A 24641-nucleotide genomic window follows, 5' to 3' on the forward strand; every position below is an offset into this window, starting at 1 on the left:
TTTTTTCTTATCGGTACAAATTAAAAAATCGATTACTTTGTAAACATATCGAAGTCAGACGAGTTTTTTAGCCGGAAGACCGTCAATAATCAAACACAAACAAAACGTAATTATAAAGTTAATCATCAATTAACACGGGGCAAACCCATCCCAAACTAACAGGCTCCGCCCACATCCATCATCATGGTGGACCTGTACAGGCGCATAGTTACACGCTTTCCACTAGGCAACGTCAGTTACATGTTTGCGTATGGCTCCGGCGTTAAGCGCCAGGAGGGTTACGAGATGCTCGACCAGAAACCCGATGCTAAAACTGTCATCGATTTAATATTCTGCGTGCGCGACACACTGGGCTTCCATGCGGAGAATATACATCGACACGAGGCACATTATTCGTCACTGCGATATCTCGGTGCCAATTTTGTGGCAAAGTATCAGGAGCGCTTCGGTGCCCGTGTTTATTTCAATACCTTGGTACCGTTGCCCGATCTTGGACTAACAGTTAAATACGGCGTGGTGCATGAGGATCATTTAATTGATGATCTGCTGCATTGGCGTGACCTGTATTTGGCTGGACGGCTACAGAAGCCAGTCACCGATCTCGTCAATCTCGCCGACAATCCACGACTGCAGTCTGCTGTGGAGCAGAATCTGGTGTCGGCGTGCCAAGCTGCTCTGCTGCTGCTGCCCGAGAAATTCACAGCCTACGAGCTATTTTATGCGATTGCCGGACTCAGTTACAAGGGTGACTTTCGCATGATATTTGGCGAGAACAAGCAGAAGGTGCACAATATTGTGCAGCCGCAGTTGTCCGAGTTTCTGGCGCTCTACCAGCCAGCCATGCGGCAGCTGGCACAATACATGGCTGTCAACATGCATGGCGTGGAGCCGGGCTCCCAAAAGCCAGCCGTCATCTTCGAACAGGATAAATCGCTCACTGCGACACGATTTCATTTGCGACACTTGCCACGGGAGCTGTGCCGGCGTCTGGGGCACAATGCCGCCTGTCGGGGCGATTATGCGGATGTTGTTGAGCATTTGTCGCTGGCGCCACAGCTGCCCAAGATTGTTCAGGTCTCGGTGAATGACATTGTCTGGCGCAGCAGTGTGACGCAGTCACTGAAGAACATTGCATCGGCAGGCATCTTCAAGTCAATCGTCTATAGCTATCGCAAGTCGTTAAAGACATTCGCCGCTTAAGTTTTACGCTAAGGAATCGCATGGATCGTAAACGGGAATAGAAGCTTAGCATCGTTGCAAATGAAATCCTGTTTCTGATCTTATGCGAATCCGTAGGATTCATGCCAACTATCCCTGCCATTTATTGACTAAGTTGCGCTTCTTGTGCATTTCTGTTAATTAATTTTAAGCGCCAACAGTTGTTTGCACTTCAATAGAGAACCTGTAGTTTAAATCAAAACTGAAACTTTTGAGTTTTCATTGTCAACATCTATGTTTGCCAATTTCAGAAATCATGTCCAGCGATTCCAGCAGCTCTAGCGATGAAGAGCACAGGCGCAAGCGCAAGCATAAAAAAACAAGCAAAGACGTCGATAAGAAGCAGAAAAAATCGCAAAAGAAACACAAACATGAAAAGCGTCACAAGCAAAAGAAGCGAAGTAAGCGAGACGAGCCGCAGGAACAACTGCATCAGCCGATGCCAGTGGCGCCATCAAGACAGCCACTGGAAACAGATGACAATTCGGATGCTTTTGGGCCTGCTTTGCCACCGCATTTAGTTAAAGAATTAAAGCCGGAATCCCAGCCACAAGAGCCGATGATTATAGGACCCGTTATGCCTGCCAATCTTGCAGAGACTTCAATAGTTGCCAGTGTCGCTGATGCTGATGACGCGGATGATGATGACCTGACGGGCATGTGTGGACCGCTGCCAAATGCCACACAAGTGGAGCTGGAGGAACGGGCTCTAGCCTTAAAGCTGGCGGCATTAGAAGGAGGCATTGGATCCACACCAGATCAAGATGTGCGAGAGGAATGGATGCTGGAGTTGCCTGAGGTGGGACTGAAAAGTGGCCTTGCAGCGCTGAACAATATGAAGCGCACCTTTTACCAAGGCAAGGACCGACCGGACTTCACAGATCGCAGCTCTTGGACCAAGACACCAAAGAGCGAAGCAGCAGGTCCGAAAGCATGTAGCTCCAAGGACTTGGAGCAGACAGCGCAGGCGAACTATGAGCGGCAAAGGGATGAGGAACAGGAGAGAATTGCTAAAAAGCACAAGAAGAAACACAAACGGGACGAGTCTTTAGTTGAGTTACATCAGAAGAAGTTGCGCAAGGAGCAGCGAGCACGGGTAAGTTGATCATCTAGAACTACTTCTTAAAGTGCACAAATTAAAGTTTCATCTTGTGTAGGAAAAAGAACTGGCTGCCTCTGGATCCAAACCGGAACGGCGTCCCTTTACCCGCGACGTGGACCTGAAGCTGAACAAGATTGACAAGAATCAGACCAAGCAAATTGTAGACAAGGCCAAGATACTAAACACAAAGTTCTCGAGCGGACACGCCAAGTATCTGTAAGACTTAAATTAAGCCATAAATATATAATGTAAGAATTACAATTAAAACTTAAATACATATTTTAATGCGTCGATGGTTTCTTTTGCACTTAACGCTGTGGCGGTGGCTTGGGTTTAGGTATTTTGGCCAGCAACATTTGAATTTCATCCTTCTCCTTCCAATCCTTCCACAGCTCATACAGATTGACAATAGCGCGCACAATTTCTTGCACCTTGTCCAAGTCCACGTTGAGCTCAGCGAACCACTGTTTCGTTGCATCCTTTTGCAATATGACGCAAGCGATTTGCAGACAGGCAATTGCAATCTGAAAGCCATTGAATAAATATTTAAATAACCAATAGTGTAGGACTAAAAATCCGAAATTGTTCACCTGATATGGCGGATAGAGCAGGCAGACATCTGTGCGCAGCGAATCGTTTACTATGCGCCAGCTAAGCGTTAATAGCTGATCCTCCTGACCCATGTCCTGGACGAGCTGCAGCAATGGTCGATACGGCTGGAAGACAATTAGGCAGCAGTCTAGATTCTCTAGTAGATAAAACTCGCATTCGAGTATATGATTAGTGCGATAGGGAAACTCCTGGGTGTACGCATAGCTAAACTTCGTCTTAATTGCCGACTGGCAAATGGAAATAAGGCGCGAATTGGATATGACACCAAATTCCTCCACCTTGGAGGCCAGCAGAATGCAGGTGGGCGCCAGAAGTAGCGGATCAATGTTCTTCAATGAGTTACGTGCATAGAAGCGCTTGAAGTAAACTGTTGCCGTGGCAATGACCTGCTGGCGCAGTTTCAGCTGCTCGCCGAGCACTTGGATGACATTCGCAAAGAATATGAATATCTTTTGATACTCATCCTCGCTGAGTGCGAGTAAATCATTTTGTCGTTCGCGCAGCAAATCCTGTTTGTCGAGTATCCATTGCTGGGAATGCGAGCTCTGCCAGAAGTTGCCCGCCATTGTGTCAACTCAGTCAGTTGGCTTTGCTTATTTCGGCTAGAAGCTATGCTGTTTGGATTTTGCACTTTTTTCTTTGTAAACTAAACAAAAATTAATATTCTAAGTTAAGGAAATTTGGAAAGCAGATCAAAGCCGCAAAAATTCGCTTTGCCAAACTATAGAAAGTGTGCCCAGAGCTGTCAAGTAGCGAACAGCTGACTTGCTACGGCCAACTTAATACCACATCGTATGTACATATGCGAGTTTGTGAAATTTTCAGCAGGCGCCGCGACATCGGGAACGGCAACGCAGAACTTTTAAGTTCATTTAAGTGCTTAAAATATTAAATTAATATAGAAACGATGGCGTTGCGCGTACTTGGAGTTACGCAAAATCTGCGCACGTATATGCGTGGCGTTGACCTCATCAAGGTAAGAAAATATATACATATTTTTGATTACACTCCAGGATTTTAAATTACGTAATTGTAAATATAAGCCTCGCATTTGGATTTGCCTAAATCTTGAGTTGTAAGTGTCTCAATTTAAGTGCGATTATAGCTGTATAAGCATGTTTCATCCATAATAAAATATAAATCTACAAAATAGTTACAAAATTACTTTAGTCAATTTGAGGTTATGTCGCCAATTGCCCAACCAACAATTAATTATAAACTATTGTTTTCATTCCGTAGCGTTACAAATCTGCTTTGACCGTAAAGAAGACGCTGTTGAACATACCCGCCACGCAGGTGACCCAGCTGGACAATGGCCTGCGCGTTGCTAGCGAAGACTCCGGCGCCTCCACCGCCACTGTTGGACTCTGGATCGATGCTGGCTCGCGGTCCGAGAACGACAGGAACAATGGCGTTGCTCACTTCCTGGAGCACATGGCCTTCAAGGTGTGCTTATTTTAGATATTTTCAAATTAGAATAGAATTAAAACATGATATCCTCCTCTTTATTAGGGTACTGACAAACGCTCGCAAACCGATCTGGAGCTCGAAGTTGAGAATATGGGCGCCCATTTGAACGCGTACACATCTCGCGAGCAGACTGTGTTTTACGCCAAGTGTTTGTCCAAGGATGTGCCAAAGGCAGTTGAGATTTTGGCCGACATCATTCAAAACTCCAAACTGGGTGAGTCTGAGATCGCACGCGAACGCTCGGTCATTCTACGTGAGATGCAGGAGGTGGAGAGCAATCTGCAGGAAGTGGTCTTCGATCACTTGCACGCCACTGCCTATCAGGGCACACCCTTGGGTCAGACCATTCTTGGTCCCACCAAGAACATTCAGTGAGTATCAAAAGCAGGAAGTACAACTAGCATTGATATTATTGCTTAATAATCCTGTTGCTTGCAGATCGATTGGCAAGTCCGATTTAACCGACTACATTCAAACGCACTACAAGGCATCACGCATTGTTTTGGCTGGCGCCGGAGGCGTTAAGCACAACGAGCTGGTTAAGTTGGCAGAACAGTCTCTGGGCCGCTTGGAGGCTAGCCTGTTGCCCGCTGAAGTGACACCCTGTCGCTTCACTGGCTCCGAGGTGCGCGTACGCGACGATTCACTGCCATTGGCTCATGTCGCTATCGCTGTCGAGGGCTGCGGCTGGACCGATCAGGATAACATCCCACTGATGGTGGCCAATACTCTGGTTGGTGCCTGGGATCGTTCTCAGGGCGGTGGCGCCAACAACGCTTCTAATCTGGCACGCGCCAGTGCCGAGGACAGTGAGTCAACAAATCGAAGCTTATTACGTACAGATGCGTAATCCTTCCTTATTTTTTTGCAGACTTGTGCCACAGCTTCCAGTCGTTCAACACCTGCTACAAGGACACTGGCCTGTGGGGTATCTACTTCGTTTGTGATCCACTTCAGTGCGAGGTAAATTCAAATCCGTTTGTTGGTACTTGTTTGTTATTTTTATACTTGCAACTTTTACTGTGCAGGACATGCTTTTCAACGTGCAAACCGAATGGATGCGTCTGTGCACCATGGTCACTGAGGCAGAGGTTGAGCGCGCCAAGAATTTGTTGAAGACGAACATGCTGTTGCAACTGGATGGCACCACACCCATCTGCGAGGACATTGGACGCCAAATACTGTGCTACAATCGCCGCATCCCATTGCACGAGCTGGAGCAGCGCATTGATGCCGTCAGCGTGCAGAATGTGCGCGATGTGGGCATGAAGTACATCTATGACAGATGCCCCGCCGTCTCTGCCGTTGGACCTGTCGAGAATCTACCCGACTACAACAGAATTCGCTCATCGATGTACTGGCTGAGAGTGTAAGCGATTCCCTGCCACCTTCACAGGACATATTGTTGCTAGCCGTGTAGTTGAATTAAATGAAAAATTGATGTAAAACAGTAAAAAACTAAAATAAAATACAAAACAATTAATACTACATTTTGGAGCTCGAATATTTGTTCGTTGTGTTTTATTGATATGATCGACATCATTGATGTAGATGTAGTTGTACATGTAAATATAATCCTAATCGTGCGAGTACTTTATGGGAATGCCACTGAGACCCTGTTGCAATTTGGCTGGTTCGGTCTGGCCCAACATCGGGTCTAGTCCCTGCCAAGTGCGATCCTCAAATGTGAGGCCTGTGTCCGTTGTCATGAGCGCCATTTTGGCTTGTGTGGCCACCGTATTGCTTGCCGTCTCCACTGCGTCATCACCAGAGCCAGTGGCGCCTCGCATGCGTCCGCTGACCAGACTCACATCCTGCACCTGCACAGCGTCCGCATCAAAACTCAGGAAGCTGCGGCCCTCTGGCAGCAGTTGCTTAAAGTCTGTAACATAGGCTTCCGGGTACTTCATATGCCAGGCTGGATTCAGCGCCATTTCGGCCTCGAAAACAGAAACAATGGGCTTATAGTATTCCTTGGAATTATACATATTGTTAAACGGACAGCCAATGAGCACAAAGCAGTCAATCTCTAGGAAATTGGCCAGCTTGGCGGGATTTATGCGACCCACGGAAATTAGTTGCGTCTTAACGCCACGACTTTTGGCCATTGTTTGCAGACGCGTAACCACATCCAAATAACCAACAGCACTCAATGTGGCCACAATCAGCCCCAAAGTCTGGGCATCCTTGCACTTCTCTATGTAGTAGTATCGACGTCGTATATATTGAGCTGTTAGCGGATTTTTTGCGCTCAGCGTGGCTGTGGCACCATCTAAAATGTGCCACTGCAACGCTGTTGTGGTCAGTGATAAATTGGCAAAGCGTTGATTATCGCCACCAATAAAAATGCAGATGCGTTCCGCAGACGATTCAGTTGCTTGCTGCTTGCTTTCGGCAGTGTCTTCAGCTGGCGGTGGATAAACCTCGATGTATAGCTTCTTTGGACGTAGCACCTCACGCACCTGGCTAAAGAGAGTATCTTCGCCATCGGCAAGCTCGGCGCTCGGCGGCTGTTGCTCGCACAGATGCTGATAGCCAATGTCCAGGTAAACGTACACCTCACGCTCCTCGCATTCGGGCTGTAGAGCGGCCAGCTGTTGCAGTACCTTTGGAAGCTGCAGCGGAAGCACTGGATACAAATAGAGTACCGGCAGGCGGCTGGCTTTGCTGCGGCATGCATTGCCAAAATGTATAACACTATCCGCTTCAACATGAGCCGCAGCTATTTCGTCCACGCAACAGCTGCCATACGTCGTATCGGCCAAAATAAAAATCTTGCACTCGTCAGAGGCCAGCGCTGTCTGCAGGCAAGTGCTGATGGCGTTGCTGTGCGGCAAATAGTCGTCTGGGAATTGCAGGCAGATCTAAGAAATATGTTACAGACTCCATCTGGCAATAGATAGAAGCAATCAACGCACCCGCTTGTAACCATTTTGTCGTATCCAACCGATGCTGACTTTCTTGTGCGTCTCGTTCCAGATTTGTTCAAATGTGACCGGATGCTCATCTGGCACTTCGGTCTGACGGTCTAGGGCCGCTGTGTCCAAACTGGAAAATGCGGATGCTGTGGAATTGCTCATTGTTTTTTAGGTATTGCGCAAAAATCGTAAGATAAACAAAATATGTGAAAGGTCGATAAGTCGCAGTCTATCGATAGATCTCATTCATTTTGCAGCTGTTGTTGTCCTACTCTAATAAATGTACTCTACTACATTCATAACAAAAAACATCGAGTTTAGTGCAAAAGCGATTAATCGATATTTCTCTGATTCTTCCATCACTGTGTTCAACTGCACGACAGGCAACAAGGCAAGCGAATTTTGTCGACGCACTGAACAGACATATTCTTTTTTGGCAATCAGACGCGCCAACGAATGCAGATTACGCGCGCACAAAAATCGACCTCAAAGGATTTACATAGCATACAAGAATAGATAACAATTTAAATATATTGCTGTTGCATATCGCTAAGTTATAAGCAAACAAAATGGATGACTCACGCGAGGAAAGTCAATTTATTGTGGACGATGTGAGTAAAACAATTAAAGAGGCAATCGAAACAACAATCGGTGGCAATGCGTACCAGCACGACAAGGTAAACAACTGGACCGGCCAGGTGGTCGAAAACTGTCTGACTGTCCTCACCAAGGAGCAGAAACCATACAAATACATCGTCACCGCCATGATTATGCAGAAGAATGGTGCTGGACTGCATACGGCCAGCTCCTGCTATTGGAACAACGACACCGATGGCAGCTGCACCGTGCGCTGGGAGAATAAGACCATGTACTGCATTGTCTCCGTATTCGGTCTTGCTGTATAAGTAACAACAATGAGTACAATAAGAATAGCGGTGACGACAGCAAGAAGAACCATACAAATCACTAAATTAACAACTTAAAAAAAGGGGGAGGGATTAACAAAGATTGCCTTGCATATGTTTTGCGTGTAAGTTTTTAATTATAATTTACAGCTATTCATTATTAACTTGCTCATATTTTGCAGCTCACACACAACACAACACACAATGAAATTTATCCGGGTTTCTGTACCCCTAATGATTAATATTTAGCGAACTGAGCCACATAACAAGGAATCTTATCAAGTTACAATGACGCGCAAAGCGTTGTCGAATTATAAGGATACAAACACGGAGCAAAATTTCCAAAATGTTTTAGCAAATGTATTATTTTTTCCGAGTTCTGAATAACAACAAAACTGCACCAATGTGTTGAATGTGTTACTCAATAATTTCAACTTAAATCTAAATAAATAAAAATATATTAATAACTGTAGAAATATATCCTGTATGTTTGTTGTTGATTTAAGATTTTCTACATCATATATTTGGCCTTGAACTCAACTCGGCTCGAAATTGTTTAATCGATGCAATTGCTGCAGTCAATACAGGGTGTTTTTGTGACTCCAGCGGTTACAGTGGAATTATAACTTTTAAATAGTTCTGAATATCGTGTGTAACATTCACACATTTTAAGTTTTTTCTTTATTCGAAAATAAAACATTTAAAATTTGCTCTTCACTAAATTAGAATCACCTATAGAGTGATGTACCAAATACTACTTTTTGCGCTGAAAACGCCTGGAAACCTTTAGTGCTGGAACCGTGCTGGGCAGCCGGAGGGAAATCACGTCTGAGCGAGATTTGGGGCGTGCATTGACAATGTGTGCATACGTAATGATGCGCTGCTTAGAGGTGCGCAGGATTCGAGACAAGACATTGACGTCCACTTCGTGCTTTTCACTGATGAGCAGCGCAAGGACAATGAAATGCGTGAGTGCCTTCTCCGTGCTGAATGTGGTGCGTGTACAGGATCGAGCCACATTGGGATCCGCAAATCGATGTCGCACATCATTCTCTACCTTTTCTGTGATGCGCGACAGCTCAACACGCTTCATTTGCCGTTTGCGCAGCGCAATTAGCGATTGTAGCGCATCCATGTAGATGATCAGTTTGATGTGGAGAAAGTCCGTCTTGGACGTAATCTCCTTTTCCTGTATGCGCTTGATGCACTCACGCAGATAGTCCGACTCAATGCTGCAAATATGTATATAGATTAGAGATGTATGCAGATTTGTGGGACACATGTGCTTACGGTAGGTTCTCCAATGACGTGCCATACACACTCTTGGCTTCCTCGTCGAGACGGTCGAGCAGTGTTTGCGGCACCACATCCGCCACGTCGTAGACTTCGCTTACTTTTGTTGCCGCCTTATCGCACTTGGGCACAATGCTTGCCAGGTATGCTGCATTGTTAGTGTCTACCTCGGGCAAAGTGTCATCAGCTTCATCATCGCCCTCGTTGCGCACAGAACTCTGAACCGTCTCATCCAAATCCTTACGCATCACATCCACATTGACCATCATCTGCTCGGAGTTCGCTAAATAGCGCGATGTCTTGCGTCCGCCAAACTCCTTTAGCAGTTTTTTCGTTGCAAGCTCTTTGCTCAACATCGGCAGAGTTGGTTGTGTGTCCAACTTTTCGTAAATATTGTTAGAGAGGAGCGCCTGCTGCATTGGCACAATCGTCGCCTTGTTGGTGGATTTGTTTCGAATGCAAATGTATGTATCATATTCCTGGGTACCTTGCAAATCGCCTATGTAGACGTTCTCACCGGCCACAACCAGTGCTCGCTTGCGCGGATTTCGTCCCTTTGTATCTTCAACTAAAGTGAAATTCGCTCTGGTCCCCAAAGAACCATTCTGAAAATTTACTGAAAATGAACCCGACAGATTAGCTGCTGCACAATGAGAATGCAATACGCACTTACGCATTGTGGGTAAATCTGAATCGCGACCGCGATTGTAAACATTTTCAATCAGTGTCTTTTCATCCATTTTATTGATTAAGGAATAACTTAGATTTTAAATACAATTTGTGTATGCCGTCGGCACGTGTAAAAATTACAAACAGCTGACGTGCGGGCTGCCAGATGGTCGCTGCTGTCAGAGTTGCCATAAAGCTGTTGCACATCAGCTGATATTTAAAATATGAGTTTTCAGCTACAGAAAAATTCTCCTATGGATTCTATGGATTTCGAACAGCTTCGGCGTTGATATTAAAGCCAGAGAAGTTGTAATGTTTGCTCTTCACGATTTTCACCACTTGCTGTAATATTGAATGCACGCTTAAGATATTTATGCATGTTATAGAGATTTGCAGGTTTCTACTCACAAGCACTAGTTTAATGAGAAATACTGCGAATGTGAGAAAATTGATGCTCATAAGGGCAGCTTCTGGTGGAAATTCCAAATTCGATTCATCCAGCAGGCCGCGTCTTCGACGTCTGTGCCGCTCCGTTGGTTGCCACAGTACCGAGAATTGTTGTTCTGCGAAATAAGTTTTCATGTATATGAGGCCAAGTCTTGAGTACTTTAAATACGCACCAATAACTTTCATCAAATTGTCGCGCAATCGCTTTAATAATTGAATTTTATTTTGTAAATTAAGCGATGATTTCGTTATCCATGTGCTCTGCATAGATTTCAGAAACTTTAAGAAACCCTGCATGCTGGGCAATTGTAGCTGCCCATCATCCTCAGCTTGTGCATCGCTCCCAGATGGTTCTGTGGCAGTTTCCACAACGGCATCCGCATCCTCAGCACTCTCCACATACGATGAATGACGTCGCGATGTGGTTTCCACTTTTGGGGGCAACACCACACCGAAATCTACTTGCGGCATATCTGTGCTTTTGTTCACTACCAACTTGGTCCTGGCATGAATCACCTGACTGTTATTTGGCACCACAATTTGTGCACTGTTCTTCAGGCCGCCCGCATCGCTGACTATGAAGGGATTACTGTGACTATTGCTATTGCTCTGACTAAGTCCAAACCGTTCACGCTGATACTCGATCCACACGGCACTGGGTGTTGTGAATACTTCCTCAATATCCTTACCCAGCTGCTTGGTGCTTCCCTGGTTGCCGACAGGTCTCGTCTGGCTTTGTGATATCTCCACCCATTCAGTAATACTAAAGGGAAACAATGCCAGCAGCAGCTGGCATAATTTAATTACATGGAAGCGTCTCATGTTGTTTGTTAAACGTTTGCAAGGCGACTGCTGGAAAAAGTTGGCAACAGAAACAATAATTTCCAGTTTTCCTCAAAAGGGTGTCAAGCGTTGCAAGCCAGTGATTTGTGGCACAGATAAACATGAATTTATTTTCAAGCATTAATTTCTTTGTATCATTTATTTATCTATTTGTGTTGCAATTATTATTCTCTCCCCTGTCGCAATTTCATTTGGTTCTAAAATACGAGTACAGCTGAGCGTTGCATACGTTTCCTGTTTTTTGTTGTTGCTGTTGGTCTAATATATTTTAAAATATTATATGCATATGTATGTTAAGTACTGTATTTCGTTAGTTATTATTATTATTTTAAATCTATATACTAGTTTTGATTCTTAAGAAAATTTAGCACAGAGATTTCATTTATAAAAGTTATTTGAAAAAGCGTGAGAAATATAATTTGTTCATAGGTAAAATGTGAAAATGTGAAAAACACATCGAGAACTCGTTAATGGGGTCATAAAAAAAAAGAGATTTCAAAATGCATACACATGTACATTCATATAAATATATCTAAATTTTGATCAGTTATGCTGTGTTATCAGTTGTATTATTTATAAGTCGCTGATAGCTTGTCAATTTTCTTCTCTTACAAGGTGCTAATTAAAATTTATGGTAATTTACAGTCTGATAATATGTGTTGGGTTTGTATGTGGTAAGTATAAACTAAAAAGCTATGATGAGCGAGCGGATGCTATTTGATGTGCTTGCAAAAATGGAAACGCATCCACTTCAGTGCCTTGTCGCCAATGGCCTCCACTTTCGGCGAGGAGCTGGAGAGGCGATGGCAGCCGGCACAGTTCGATGGGGATGGATAGCTTTCGTTGGGCGCACTATGGCTGCCGGCCAGTGGCTGCATCAGTTCATTATCAGTTAGCTTTGTCACTGTTCCAGGTCAAATATCGCTGGCACTGTCCCAGCGCACATCATCCGCCTCATGGGTGAGATAGCGTCCCAACCCCACCTGCGTCTCCAAATTGCGCAGATCCCTGTACGTCTGCTTATCCTGCAGCCAGTAATGCATTAGACTCTTGTCACAAGTATATCGCTTGCGCTGCTTCACTTGCAGCAGGTTGTTGATGAGGTCAATGGCTGCAAATGGAATAGGTATAAGAATCATAAAAAAAAAGAATCCTTGACTTGACTTACCGTTTGAGGAAATCTCCTTCCACGGATTGGGCGGATACATGAAGGCAGCGTTCTGTATCTGATCGTTAATATCCTCCTCCTCATTAAAGGGAAAAGTTCCGCTGAGGCTCACATAGATGATTACACCAACGCTCCACATGTCCAGGGAGCGATTGTAACCCTTGTTGCGTAGAACCTCTGGAGCCAGATAGGCGGGCGTACCCACGACCGATCGCCGGAAGGACTTCTCGCCAATGATGCGAGCATAACCAAAATCACAGAGTTTCACCTGAGGAAATTCTGCATCCGAGGAGAGGAGCACATTCTCCGGCTTCAGGTCACAGTGCACAATGTTCTGGGAGTGCAGATATTTGAGCGCAATCAGGATTTGAGTGATCAGAAACTTTGTCACACGCTCGCTGAGGCGTCCACGTGAATGCGAGAGTATCATCTCCAGCATATCACCCTTAAGCTTTTCCATGACAACGAAGATGCGCTCTGGTGTCTCGAACATGCGCTCCAGATTAACAACGCCGCAATGGGTAATGTTCTGGAGTATGGCCACCTCGTTCTTCAGCTGTGCCTCCTGCTTGGTGGGGAAACGCAGCTTGTCAATGACCTTGATGGCCACTTCGCGCTTGGTTTTTTTATGAACACCACCGTAGACGACACCGAACTGGCCGGAGCCGAGTACCTCGTCGGGAAAGATCTGATATAGCTGTCCCATGTCCTGGACTTGCTCCTCCGACTCGCAACACTCTGTGGAGTACATCAACGACAAATATAGTTAAAATAATATGTTCTGTAAATTGTTCATAAATAAAATGTTAAGAAATAAAAATTAATAATTATTGAATATTCTTCTTTTCATAACGTCAATAAGATTCGTAGTCAGCCACAGACCCAACACTCTTTTTAGAAAAGTGACTTTCCAAATTCAAAATTACGTATTTTCCATTTAACATTTCTTTTTATGAGGGAAATGAGGGATAGGTATACGAAAGGTGAAATATTTAAAGCCCCTACGAATTCATAGCGACAGCCGGGTGAGAGACAGGCGGGCATCATTCGATTTGTCTAGCTACTGATGGTTATCAAAATATTTACAAGTGTAATGCGCTTAACGTAGATTTAATTGCTGATTAACATCCGGAAAAAAATGCAGCTAGACGATTGTATATTGTATATGGTTAGGAGCTACTCACGCGTGTTGGTGACATGCATGTAGGCCTGTCGGATGCTTGTCTCCCAGCTCTTGGCGATGTCAGCGCCGATGCCACTGTCCGGCGGTGGTCGGCGTACAGCATGATCGTCGCCAACGCCCTGCTGTGGATCTTGGCCGACGTAATAGCTGAGATTGGCCGTGCACAGTTCAAAGCAATAGTTGCTATCGGGTCGGGGATCGCGATGCGTTTCAATCGAAAGCAGCTCCGCCAGCGGGATTTCCTTGTGGTACTTGCTGCCCTGCTCCGAAATGAACAACGTTATGGTCTTGGAGTCCATGCGCCAATAGTAGCGCTTGAGCGCCTTATCCAAGGAGGTGTAGTGCACCAGCCAGCCCTCCTTCAAGGCTTGGCCGCCGCGCTTCTTTGTGTGCTTCACGGACTGCACGATTCGCATTAGGGGAATGTTGGCGCTGGGCGAGGAGGAGGATGAGGATTGTGATTGCTCCGACTGGCCATCGTTTGATTTGGTGTCACCGCCAGTACTGCTGTCATCCCGGACGCCATTGACCAGCTCTGGTGGTGAGTTCTGGGCATTCGTCAAAGCCTTTGGTGCTTCACGTGGTCGTCCAGCTACCAGATTAGTGCCGCTCGATGCTCTATTGTATTTGGCGAACTCTTGCGGCGGACCGTCCTCAAAGTCGCTGTCATCGAACTCCTCCCGGAAGAAGTTGTCACGCTCCTTGCGCGGCGTCCCATCGTTAATCTCCGCCTGCAATTGACTGAGCTGTGCCTCACCCGTACAATCCTGCGGCACCTTATCCATGCACTTCTTGTGAGTATTGTACTGGCAGTCGCGACACTGTAAGCCCTGCTTGAACAGCCCCTTCAGCAGCTTCTTGCACAGCTGACAAACGGTGGGTATCCCATAGGTGTGCACCATGAATGTGTGTGGAATGCGGAGCACACTTAGACCATTTCGACTGCCCGAAGAATGGGTGCGTTGATGGCGAGCGCCGAACCCGGGTATATTCTATATATTAAAAATAATTGTTTATTGTTAAAAACTAGTGCATTTTCTAGCGTAGAAGATTTCAAGAATATTATTAAAATAAATTTAATTTAAAAAATATATATTTCAAATGTTTTCTAGACTAAATCTGACCCATACTCGATTTAATTTCTAGAGATAGTCGGGAAATTATAAACGAATAATTCTATAAGAAAAAAACACAAAAATCTAGTCTTCTAATTTATATTACTATTACGGTTGTCGCTTTAAGGTTTACGATAATTTGTCTATTGAACTACACCTAAAATTTCCCACGGCTAAACTGAACTTCCACTAAACTCAACTCTTGTGTTCTCTCAATGGAGCATTATTGACTGGACTGAATGGGTTTTAGTGTTTAGTTTCCACAACGAGTATTTAAATTATTATAGAATAAAAGCCAATTGAAATTTTTACTTAATTATAATGAATGTTTATTCAAATGAAAATAATACAAAACTTTAATAAAAATTGCAATAAGCTAATTAAAAAAATGTTTTAAATACTCGTAGGGAGACCCGTTCACCGTTGACCCGTTGACATTTACCGAACAACAAGACACATACATATATTTCTACATATTTTCTATTTGACGTTTTGTGACCGCATGTCAATTCTTGATAATATCATTCATAAGCTCCGACATGCGTTTTACCAGAGAGCTGCTGGAGTCATGTCGACCCGTCGACTCCTCGTTGGATATGAGCGACTGTTGTGAGCTTCCGGATGGGCTGCGGGGCGGGTGCAATGTAAACGACCGTCGCGATGTGGCATCACTCGAGCGGTTGCAGTTGTTTGGTATTTTCACCACACATCGCTTGTGATAGTTCTGACCGCAGCCTGTGTGTGTATGTATGTGAAATAGTAGTTCAGGCCACAATCAAGTTAGTTTTTTTGAGTATGCGTGTTTCTCTGTGTGCTTGTGAGTGATTGAATGCGTGTGTGTGTGTGTGAGTGTCACTTGTCAGGACATACATACCATCGCATTTGAGTCCTTGACGCACCAGACCAAACAGCATCTCACCGCAAAAATCACAGAATGTGGGCGCCTTATAGGAATGCACGTTCAGGGTATGCGGCATCAGTGTTGGCATTTCCGACGTCGGATACAGTATAGCTGCGAAACGGTATGGATGGGATATATTGCTGATGACACTTCTTCTTCTTCGTGTTAAACGGTTAAAGTATATTTCATTTCTTTATCCACCCAGATTGAAAAGGGGGGGTGTTTGTGCTTCTTATGTATATATGAGGGTGTGGTATGCCACACTACTTACGACTGGCTGTTAATACAATTTCCACCAAGGTCTCGTCCACAACTTCCGCTGCGGAATTGATAATGTGCAGCACATTGGGCGTGCTATAGTCGTGTATAAAGAGCAGAATGCGCTCGGATAGATATGTGAGTCCACTATCTGGTATCTACGTGGAATCAAAGAGAAAATACTGTTAGTGACGCCAATCTAACTGACAATGTACAATTGTGAAGTTTTTGCTTAATTTCAGTTATTTTGCATATGGGTTTAATTATCATATTGTATCATATCATATCTAAATTGATTGTGCGATAAGATTCTGTTTCACACATGCCCCAACACATATCCATATTGATGTACACACTGAAGTGATATTGATATCAATTTATATAAGGCAATAGATACACTAATATTTCTGTGCTATCAAATCAGATCAAATATGTTACGCTCGAAATACCCTTTTCATGGGACATTACTTACTTACTTTAACTAATATTATTTTTAGTACAGCTATTAATCTAATCAATATTACAGATTTCGTATGAAATGTATATATCTTAATCTGCATGGATATATGTAAGTATTTTCTATCGCTCTTTTAGGACTTGAACCAATTATTTTCAACTACTACATTTACTGTGCTCAACTTGATTAGATAGCCACAATTCATAATTCGTTTAAGAGATATTGGTATTTGATTGGAAAACATTTTGTTCTTGGAGAAAGGATGTATGCTACTGATGTGTAACTCTTCCTGAGTACTCAGTACATATTACCAAGTTGGCAATATAGTTGTCATAGCCCATTATTTAGTATGGACATTGAAAAATGATACTTGTGTCAGGGGGAGCAGCTGTCAAAGCCCAACTAAGCTTCAGTAAAGGCAACATAAAGTGCCACTCGGCTAGTTTGCGAAAACGTTGCGCAACTAAGGCTCCTGATTGGGCCAGGAACTAAAAGGAACTGAGTCGCAGCTGCCAGCTGGTTAATTGAATTGGTCATGGATAACTGCACACAACGTAAATATACATATATAAAACTATATACATATTTATGTATATATATATATGTATAAATTTGTGTGCGTGTGTGCAGCTCTGACTTACTTAATGAAATTAAGCAATTATTTAGCACACATAAATTTATTAGGTACACAGCAACACACATACACACACACACACACATACACATGGATGTGCCGCTGGGACATGGATAACGATGGTTTGTTGACTTGACCGCGTTCCGCCTGCGCGGACTGTGAAAATATTGACTCGAGTTGTGTCCGCCTTTTGCATAATTAAGTCAGCAGATGGTGACCCGTTTAGGCCACCTTATTTGGTTAGCAGCCAACTTACCTTTGTGTTGATGAAATCGCATGCCAAATCCTTGAGCGATTTGAGCGTGAGCGCATTCGCCGGCACACAGACTGCATCGCGTATGCTGCCAAACTGAAAGAGGAATGTCACCTCCGGCCCCTCCATGATGACGGGCACGCTGCCAATGCCAACGCCAACTCCGCTGCCGTTGCTGCTGTGATGGTGCTGATGTCTTTGAGCCACGATTTCGCCTTAATTCGCTCCGGCTCCGGGTTGTCCGGGGTCGTTGCGGCTCTATGCGGTGGGTTGAGATATATCTCAATAAAAATTTCGTTCTCTGCTGGCGTCGTAAATGCCAAGGACGAAATAGCTTTATTCCGTTTCGTCCTGTTATTGTTATTACTTTAGTTTCAGTTGTTGCTGTTGTTATTGTTGCCACTGGACGTTTGGATGCAAGATTGTGATTGGCTTCGGATTCAGTTGGTGGCGGCGGGTTGGCGGTTTACCACTGCTAATAGCGCAGTCAGTAGCGGTTTTAATGAACGCTAAGCGAGACAGCCATTTATGGATTTCAGAAAATTGCTGTGAATGTGATTTAAAAATACAGCATTATTTGTATAGTTTTCGTTTTTATTGACTCTTATTGTCAGACAGAAAAGACACAACATTAATTCTCTCATGCCACAGAACAAAAAAAAAAACCAATTGAAATTTGTATTGTCTGACGGCGAAATGCAAACGGGTTAAGAATAAAAAAAAAAAAAAAAACAAATAAAAATAGTATGCATGAAATAAAAATGCAATAACTTATTTTGTTTTGATTTGGAATACCGAGATGCTTTTGCATATATATACCATATGTTCATTATTCTGAACAAAAGGTATTTTTTCAAATTAAGAAAGATTATCTTGGTTAACTCTTACCAATATGTATATGGAGAAATACAAATTCTTGAATGAAATCTTCTATCATATCTTCTATCATATGAAGGTTGGGGTTAAGATTATATTTCGCCTGGCTTCAGGATCATTAATTTTCTAACTATATTAAGACAATTCAGTCGCAACGATTTTGAAGATTTAGTAAGTTAGGTCATGGAACGTGTATCTCAAACAATGGGACTAAAAATAAACGCTAATTTCATCACGTCGTGATGTATGATTTCGATTAGGTAGGTGCACATTAAAAACTATGAAGCTATGTAATTGGGATTATTAAGAAAACCGGTTAGCAAATCGTTAATAGAAAAATCAAGCTGTGGGCAAATTGTTTCAAGTTGCACACACGTAATTGATTAATTTTAATTAAAGTCAAAAAAGATAATGAAATGACTCAAATTATTTGTCAGTTGGGAGAAGAATGCAGAAAGAGTGAGCGAGAGGTAGAAGAAGAAGAGGAACGAATGTACATTAATATACATATGAATATGTATATATATATATATATATATGTATGCACGCATAATTGTAAAAGACAAGAGAAGAGACAACTCGAGTCAACGAAATGAAAGCCAAGCCAAGAAAAAGACTCAAGCAAAGCGGCGGACAAGCAACTTTCTAAATTTTTAAGTAGGTGTATAGAGTGTAAATGTTTTTATTGCTGTTGCTTTTGCAGCTGCTGCTGCTGTTGTTGTTGCTAGATGGCACAGGGATAAGCGTAGGAACCAGAGCCAAGTGCGTTTCGTATTTCAATTGAAGCTGGATTGCTGTATTACTGGCTGGCTGGCTGGCTGGCCGGCCAAATGGGTGAGGCATCAAGAGTTCGAAACACTTCAAGTGGCTGACAGAATTTAGGCAGCAAATGACGCAGCACTATGCCTTCAGCCAATACTGGCATTTTACACATACGCCTTAAGACACACACACACACACACACACACAAACACACACAAACACACACACAAACACACACACTCACACACAGACGAACAGAGAAGCACAGCATTAAATCTTCTGGGTATCCATAAGATACAAACAGCTTTGAATTTTTGACATTTACATAACACTGAGCTGCCGCAATTTCAATTGTTTTCAATCAATTCGTTAGACTTGGTTCTTTAAGCATTTTATTTATATTAAAAGCTATAGTTTCAGAGCAGACAGCACTTTGTGACTAACCCGTTATATCGTTGTCGCTTGTCTGGTTGTTGCCTGTTTGCTCGATGTTGTTGTTCTATGCGCTGCAATGTGATGTCAGTGCCATTGCCGCCGTGGCACGTTCTGAGTTAACTAAGCCAAAAGAGCAACTGACTTGGCCAACTGACTGAAAATGCGACACTAGCAGCAACAGAAACACCAACAGCAGCAGCAGCAGCAACAGCAACAGCAACAGCAGTTGGCAGTGGAAGTGGCAAAAGCCAACTCAAAACCCGTTTTACTACACCAACACACACGTATATAGAACAAACGAAAGCGCAGAAAGAGAGAGAAAAAAAGAGAGAGAGAGCGAGAGAGAGAGAGAGCGCGAGAATCTGTGTGTTTGTGTATGGGCTATGAACCAAAGCAAAAGCACTCGACCCAGCACGACAACCTACCCCCCACACACCGCTTTCACCTACCCCTACCACTACCAACACTACCCCTACACCCGGCCCGCCCTTTGTTCTATGCCCCCATCGGTTTATAGCTCTTCGCCCCATAATATTCGCCACTTTGTTTGTTTCCTTTGTTTGTTTGTTGTAACGACCGTTGCTACCGCCTCTGCCTTAAAATAATCAACTAACATTGTTGCTGCCACTGCTCCACTCCGATTTTGCACTTTTTCTCTTTTGTTGAAGCGCCCTTCTACGCCACTATGAGCCCATTTTCTTTCGCTGTCATTGTCAAGGCTGTACGAAAACTACCTGTGGTATCTGATAAGCGATTTTCATTGCGACATCGCGCTTACCCACGGCCTAGAGATGCGCATGTGATTTCCGAACTCGTTATATATCTTTCTATCCGAATTCGTTAATGGTTTCTGTGAGCAAGTGTGTCAAGATATCGATTGCTTAATATCCAGCTAACTGATTGTATATTCTATATCTTTTAAGTTATCTCCGAATATCTCTTGCACTTGCACAAAATGCTTTCTTCAATTATTTTTCAATATTACTTGCTTTTATTAAGCAAGGGTGCGTTAATGGGTATTCACAGATTTTGTAACTAAATAACGTATTTTGTGCTTATTTGACAGCATCAGAGATATAATCAAATTCATATATATTGATTTTCAAATTTGTATTAATTTCTTTCGTACACGTGATGAGTCTATTGATATCTATTGATATCTTTCCAATGTGATAATAGTTCGCAGAGTATTTTATAGTCGCAAGTTATTTACGTACTCCTATCAAAAGTCTTCAGTGTTTGAATTATTATTACACAACGCGATTGTTATGGATTTGTTTTGAGAATTTCATTCTTTGAATATTTGTTTGTGCATTTATAAATGCAATTTATGAACTCATTCGTATCAATATTCTAGAAAAAATTCTTTAGAATATATTTTTATATAGACACACAGCAAACAATGATTGTATGGATTATTATTATTATATTATTTTTTTAATTTTAGGGGATGTGATAATTAGATCTGCAAATAGTGGAACTATTTACTTCGCCTTTATTTTGCTATTTAGAATTGAAAATGACATTAAGAGTTCTTCGCTGTTGTTCTATGTTTTTTTGTTTTCTTTGTTTTATTGTCTTATTTTTAGCTAAGAGGCCATGTCCCGAACTTCTATGCTCACATGTTCACATGATATTTATTCAAATATTATTCGATTTTTTATTTCACATAAGGCAAACAGAAATGAAAGCACCAGCATAGCTGGCTGGAATCATATTGCCCGCTTTGGCTGATAAGGCGATATGCAGTGAGCGACAGAGATAGATACATAGAGAGGGAGCGAGAGAGAGAGAGAGAGAGGGAGATGGAGAGAGGGCGCTTGGCAATGAATGGCATCATCATCGATAGATAATTAGTAAGGTGATAATGGGGCCACTCAGAGTGAGATGCTGTTGCTGCTGTTACTGCTGAAACGCCACGACAAGTTCAAATTCCAATGTGGGTGTGGACAAAGGGCCAACAAAAGCCGTTAGCGAAGGGGGACGGAGATGCGAGAGAGAGCAAAGAGAGAGAGAGAGAAAGAAAGTGATAGAGAGACAGCGAAAAACTCATAAATCCAATTCAGTGTTGATGTCAAGTATGGGACTCAGTCTGACGCACTGGTCATAAATACCAAGGCCACGGAATAACTTGAACGTGTTTTCTTCATTTGTTTGTCTTTCTAGCCACGCTCCACTTCTATGAAGATGGACATGGACACGGACATGGACATGGACTTGGACATGGATATTGAGGAGCGCATACAAACATTTACATTACATTTACAAACAGCAACATCAATAAAATGACACAAACTATATATTAAAGCCAATGGGGCAGTTCATCGCAATCTCTCAGTCAATGCCAGCTTGGAAAGAAAAACAAAACAAAAAAATAATCTTGGTCGACTCGCAAAATTTGTCGCTTATCTTGTGCACTTTTTGTTGTTTTTGTTGTTGTTGTTATACATTTTATAAATTTCGTGCGAAATTTCATTGTTTTTTTATTTGAGTGTGTGATTTTCACGATACTGGCGGCAAAGCTACAATATATTATTGTATTATTATATAAATGTTCATTCGTTGATTTTCGCTTTACGCAATTTGCCAATTATTATTCAACTCAAAAAGTAATCGAGAAAAGAAACATGTTCTGGCGTTATTTGCTTGGTCGAACTTTTCGCTCATCTAATACATATATGAAATGCTGCCAGCTTGCATGAGCATTTATTTATGTATATGCATGTTGAGGTAGACGTATATAAATTATGATTGCACTAGTATAGGTACACTTGTACACTTGTAGCGAATTTCTTGCAATTAATTTGAATAATTAATATGCACTGCCAGCACAAATACACACACACACATGCACACACACACAAACAGAGAGTAACACACACACACACACACAGGAACAACATCGACACACCTTCACTCGTGGCCCATTTTGGCCAGGCGCGGTTTCTTTAGAATTTGAAATTTTCTAGTGTCAACGCGACCGCTTGTGGCATCGTCGCACGCGTCGTTTGGGGCACACGTTGTCCCCAATGTGGCAACGCTGACGAGGATAATTGGCACGTTTGTACTTTGGCTCGCTTGCCGCGCAACTGATACAAAAAACTGAAGCCGAACGCCACCAAAATTCAAAATCCAGAAAGCATCGCCAGCTCAACTCATTTCATATTTACTCTCGCAGTGCTCAGCGCTCGCCTGGCTCAGTGCTGCTCCCAAAGTAGCAGCACATGGAGAAGAGAGACAGACAGCGAGAGAAATATTGAGAGAGCGCCATTTGTTGTGTTGTTTACGATATTTTGACGCAATATACTTACGATTCTTGATGTTATATTTGCCACTGTGGCGCGTCTGTTGCGGACCCCTGTTCTGAACGCGTTTCCTTTATTGTTGTGTGAATTCGTTTTGTTTATTTATATCATTTGTTGTTGCGTTACGTTTGCTTTTTGGGCATTCAATTTTTGTTTACATCGGCTGGCGATTGCCGCTTAACTTAATTGCCCATTTTCACAGGTGTCTGTGGTTGTAAAATTCTGCTAAAAAAAGAGAGTCCCGCAAATGAAAAAGAGCAATTGTGGCCTATTTAGAGGGTTGTCAGGGTTTTCTTAGAAATAAACATTTTGGCATCTGTTCTAAATTGATTGAAATAATGATAATATTCCATGTAATATTATGTATTTTGTTTTCGAATCAAGTTGAATTTTGTAACCCACTTAGTTTATGCTTAGGTAATCATTTATACTTTTCCTAAATAAAACATGACGTTGGAATAATATTTTGCAGCGTCTGAAAAGCCTTAAAGAGTTCTAAAGCATGAAATCTGCTCTTCTACGCCCCTTAAAGAGAGTCAAGCTCTTTTGCTTTTCGTTGCTCTCTCACTTTTCGTAACGTCATAAAGCTTTTCGTACACTCAACAAAATTACTTATTCGCAACGTAAGCCAAATGTTTATTACAAACTTGTGCATCATCCAATTCTCACACATTTTAACAAGTATAAGACTTTTAAAAGGGACAAAACTTGTTTGTTTTCCCATTCCCATTCGCTTTGTTTTCTCTCTTCGTCCGTAATTGAGGCGCGCAAAATATAACGGAAATATAACCGGAAACGTAAAGCTTTGCCAAATGTGGCAATGGCAAGAGCGTAATCGTTTTGCCACGCTAAGAGCTTTTAATTTTCAGCAAGCGTACAATTACTGAGTGGAGCACAAAATAAAACTGGCACACGAAGCAACTTCAAAGAGGAAGCGCAAAATTGTGCCTGCAACACATGTCGCACCCAGTGTTTTGGCCGTGTTGTGGGTGGCTGGCCGAAAGCTGTTGTTGAGTGCAGACAAAAAAAGTGGCGCACATAATATAATAAAGAGATTTTCTATAGCATACAAAGCAGCAACTTGGTCCATGCCTCCGATATGGTCGCACATTGTGCGACATTCTAATCGAAATCGGTTTTCGCTGAGCAACAAATAATTTGCTTGGTATTTTACGATACTCGACGCTTAGTGCAGATAACTTTACTTATATCGTTTTATATCGCTATCTATTGGCCCGTGACTTGTTTGTTTTCGGTAATCAGCAGCAACAGTTTGTTGGCACGCTTCACGATTCAGACGTGAGATAGTTAAAGGGACCGAGAAACTGAGAGCCACTTTGCAATTAGCTTTCTCATATTACACGGCTATCAGAAAGTGCTCGATCTAAGACACTTGTCTTTAAGAAGTTGACGTCCCTAAGTTAATTGCTTAGTTGCTGGGGTCCTCGGCTCAAATTTGAGAAATGTGGATAATGATGTTTGAAATTAGTGTCAAAGCAGTAAAAATAATTAAAATACATATTTAACATATCTTATCTGTCGACATTCACTACGTAATACTATATATTGTATTTTTAGTTTTTAAAGGCAATTTAATGGATTTTAGAATTCACCAATTTTTGTTAATTCTATTCTGTGCAATTTTAAAATAAATATACTTTAACCCAAGTCGTGCAAATAAAGATGTTAGTCGAAAAATACTTTGGACCATAATGTATTTTTTGTTATTGTAAGGAAACGGAGTGGTTCAACTTGTTTTCCGGTATACTAAAATACCTTTGTATAAAGTATTCGTTCGCAAAAAAAACAAAATGACA

The 24641-nt window shown here is 42.6% G+C and overlaps 9 protein-coding genes across 9 annotated transcripts; 4 read left to right on the forward strand and 5 right to left on the reverse strand.

The window, feature by feature from the left end:
- Window positions 1–50: 50 nt before the first annotated feature.
- On the forward strand, window positions 51–1420 carry LOC6563252 (phosphatidate cytidylyltransferase, mitochondrial). The gene has a single exon (XM_001990221.2). It carries the CDS (start codon window positions 184–186, stop codon window positions 1198–1200), a length of 1017 nt encoding a protein of 338 aa, XP_001990257.1. The 5' UTR covers window positions 51–183; the 3' UTR covers window positions 1201–1420.
- On the forward strand, window positions 65–2601 carry LOC6563251 (GPALPP motifs-containing protein 1). Its single transcript, XM_001990220.3, has 3 exons — window positions 65–106; window positions 1470–2314; window positions 2376–2601. The coding sequence occupies exons 2-3, from the start codon at window positions 1475–1477 to the stop codon at window positions 2538–2540; spliced, it is 1005 nt and encodes a 334-aa protein (XP_001990256.1). The 5' UTR covers window positions 65–106; window positions 1470–1474; the 3' UTR covers window positions 2541–2601.
- Window positions 2532–3661, reverse strand: LOC6563250 (cyclin-C). Its single transcript, XM_001990219.3, has 2 exons — window positions 2911–3661; window positions 2532–2844 (listed from the first exon to the last, which is right to left on the reverse strand). Exons 1-2 carry the CDS (start codon window positions 3496–3498, stop codon window positions 2629–2631), a joined length of 804 nt encoding a protein of 267 aa, XP_001990255.1. The 5' UTR covers window positions 3499–3661; the 3' UTR covers window positions 2532–2628.
- A 56-nt stretch (window positions 3662–3717) lies between these two features.
- Window positions 3718–5906, forward strand: LOC6563249 (mitochondrial-processing peptidase subunit beta). Its single transcript, XM_001990218.3, has 6 exons — window positions 3718–3908; window positions 4172–4378; window positions 4445–4773; window positions 4841–5211; window positions 5274–5365; window positions 5431–5906. Exons 1-6 carry the CDS (start codon window positions 3840–3842, stop codon window positions 5773–5775), a joined length of 1413 nt encoding a protein of 470 aa, XP_001990254.1. The 5' UTR covers window positions 3718–3839; the 3' UTR covers window positions 5776–5906.
- Window positions 5889–7562, reverse strand: LOC6563248 (2-(3-amino-3-carboxypropyl)histidine synthase subunit 2). The gene is made up of 2 exons (XM_001990217.2): window positions 7321–7562; window positions 5889–7266 (listed from the first exon to the last, which is right to left on the reverse strand). Exons 1-2 carry the CDS (start codon window positions 7480–7482, stop codon window positions 5980–5982), a joined length of 1449 nt encoding a protein of 482 aa, XP_001990253.1. The 5' UTR covers window positions 7483–7562; the 3' UTR covers window positions 5889–5979.
- Window positions 7563–7618: 56 nt separating this feature from the next.
- Window positions 7619–8697, forward strand: LOC6563247 (dynein light chain Tctex-type). The gene is made up of 2 exons (XM_001990216.2): window positions 7619–8350; window positions 8408–8697. Exon 1 carries the CDS (start codon window positions 7890–7892, stop codon window positions 8223–8225), a length of 336 nt encoding a protein of 111 aa, XP_001990252.1. The 5' UTR covers window positions 7619–7889; the 3' UTR covers window positions 8226–8350; window positions 8408–8697.
- A 165-nt stretch (window positions 8698–8862) lies between these two features.
- LOC6563181 lies at window positions 8863–10327 on the reverse strand. The gene is made up of 3 exons (XM_001990215.2): window positions 10192–10327; window positions 9516–10134; window positions 8863–9457 (listed from the first exon to the last, which is right to left on the reverse strand). Exons 1-3 carry the CDS (start codon window positions 10256–10258, stop codon window positions 8980–8982), a joined length of 1164 nt encoding a protein of 387 aa, XP_001990251.1. The 5' UTR covers window positions 10259–10327; the 3' UTR covers window positions 8863–8979.
- A 90-nt stretch (window positions 10328–10417) lies between these two features.
- On the reverse strand, window positions 10418–11456 carry LOC6563180. Its single transcript, XM_001990214.2, has 3 exons — window positions 10808–11456; window positions 10596–10750; window positions 10418–10529 (listed from the first exon to the last, which is right to left on the reverse strand). The coding sequence occupies exons 1-3, from the start codon at window positions 11454–11456 to the stop codon at window positions 10449–10451; spliced, it is 885 nt and encodes a 294-aa protein (XP_001990250.1). The 3' UTR covers window positions 10418–10448.
- A 558-nt stretch (window positions 11457–12014) lies between these two features.
- LOC6563178 (serine/threonine-protein kinase D3) lies at window positions 12015–19643 on the reverse strand. Its single transcript, XM_001990212.3, has 8 exons — window positions 19529–19643; window positions 17450–17992; window positions 16116–16260; window positions 15818–15955; window positions 15494–15678; window positions 13830–14820; window positions 12646–13383; window positions 12015–12588 (listed from the first exon to the last, which is right to left on the reverse strand). Exons 2-8 carry the CDS (start codon window positions 17573–17575, stop codon window positions 12392–12394), a joined length of 2520 nt encoding a protein of 839 aa, XP_001990248.1. The 5' UTR covers window positions 17576–17992; window positions 19529–19643; the 3' UTR covers window positions 12015–12391.
- Between the last annotated feature and the right edge of the window lie 4998 nt (window positions 19644–24641).

This window comes from Drosophila grimshawi, unplaced genomic scaffold (assembly GCF_018153295.1).
Source record: "Drosophila grimshawi isolate 15287-2541.00 unplaced genomic scaffold, ASM1815329v1 contig_311, whole genome shotgun sequence".
NCBI lineage: Eukaryota > Metazoa > Arthropoda > Insecta > Diptera > Drosophilidae > Drosophila > Drosophila grimshawi.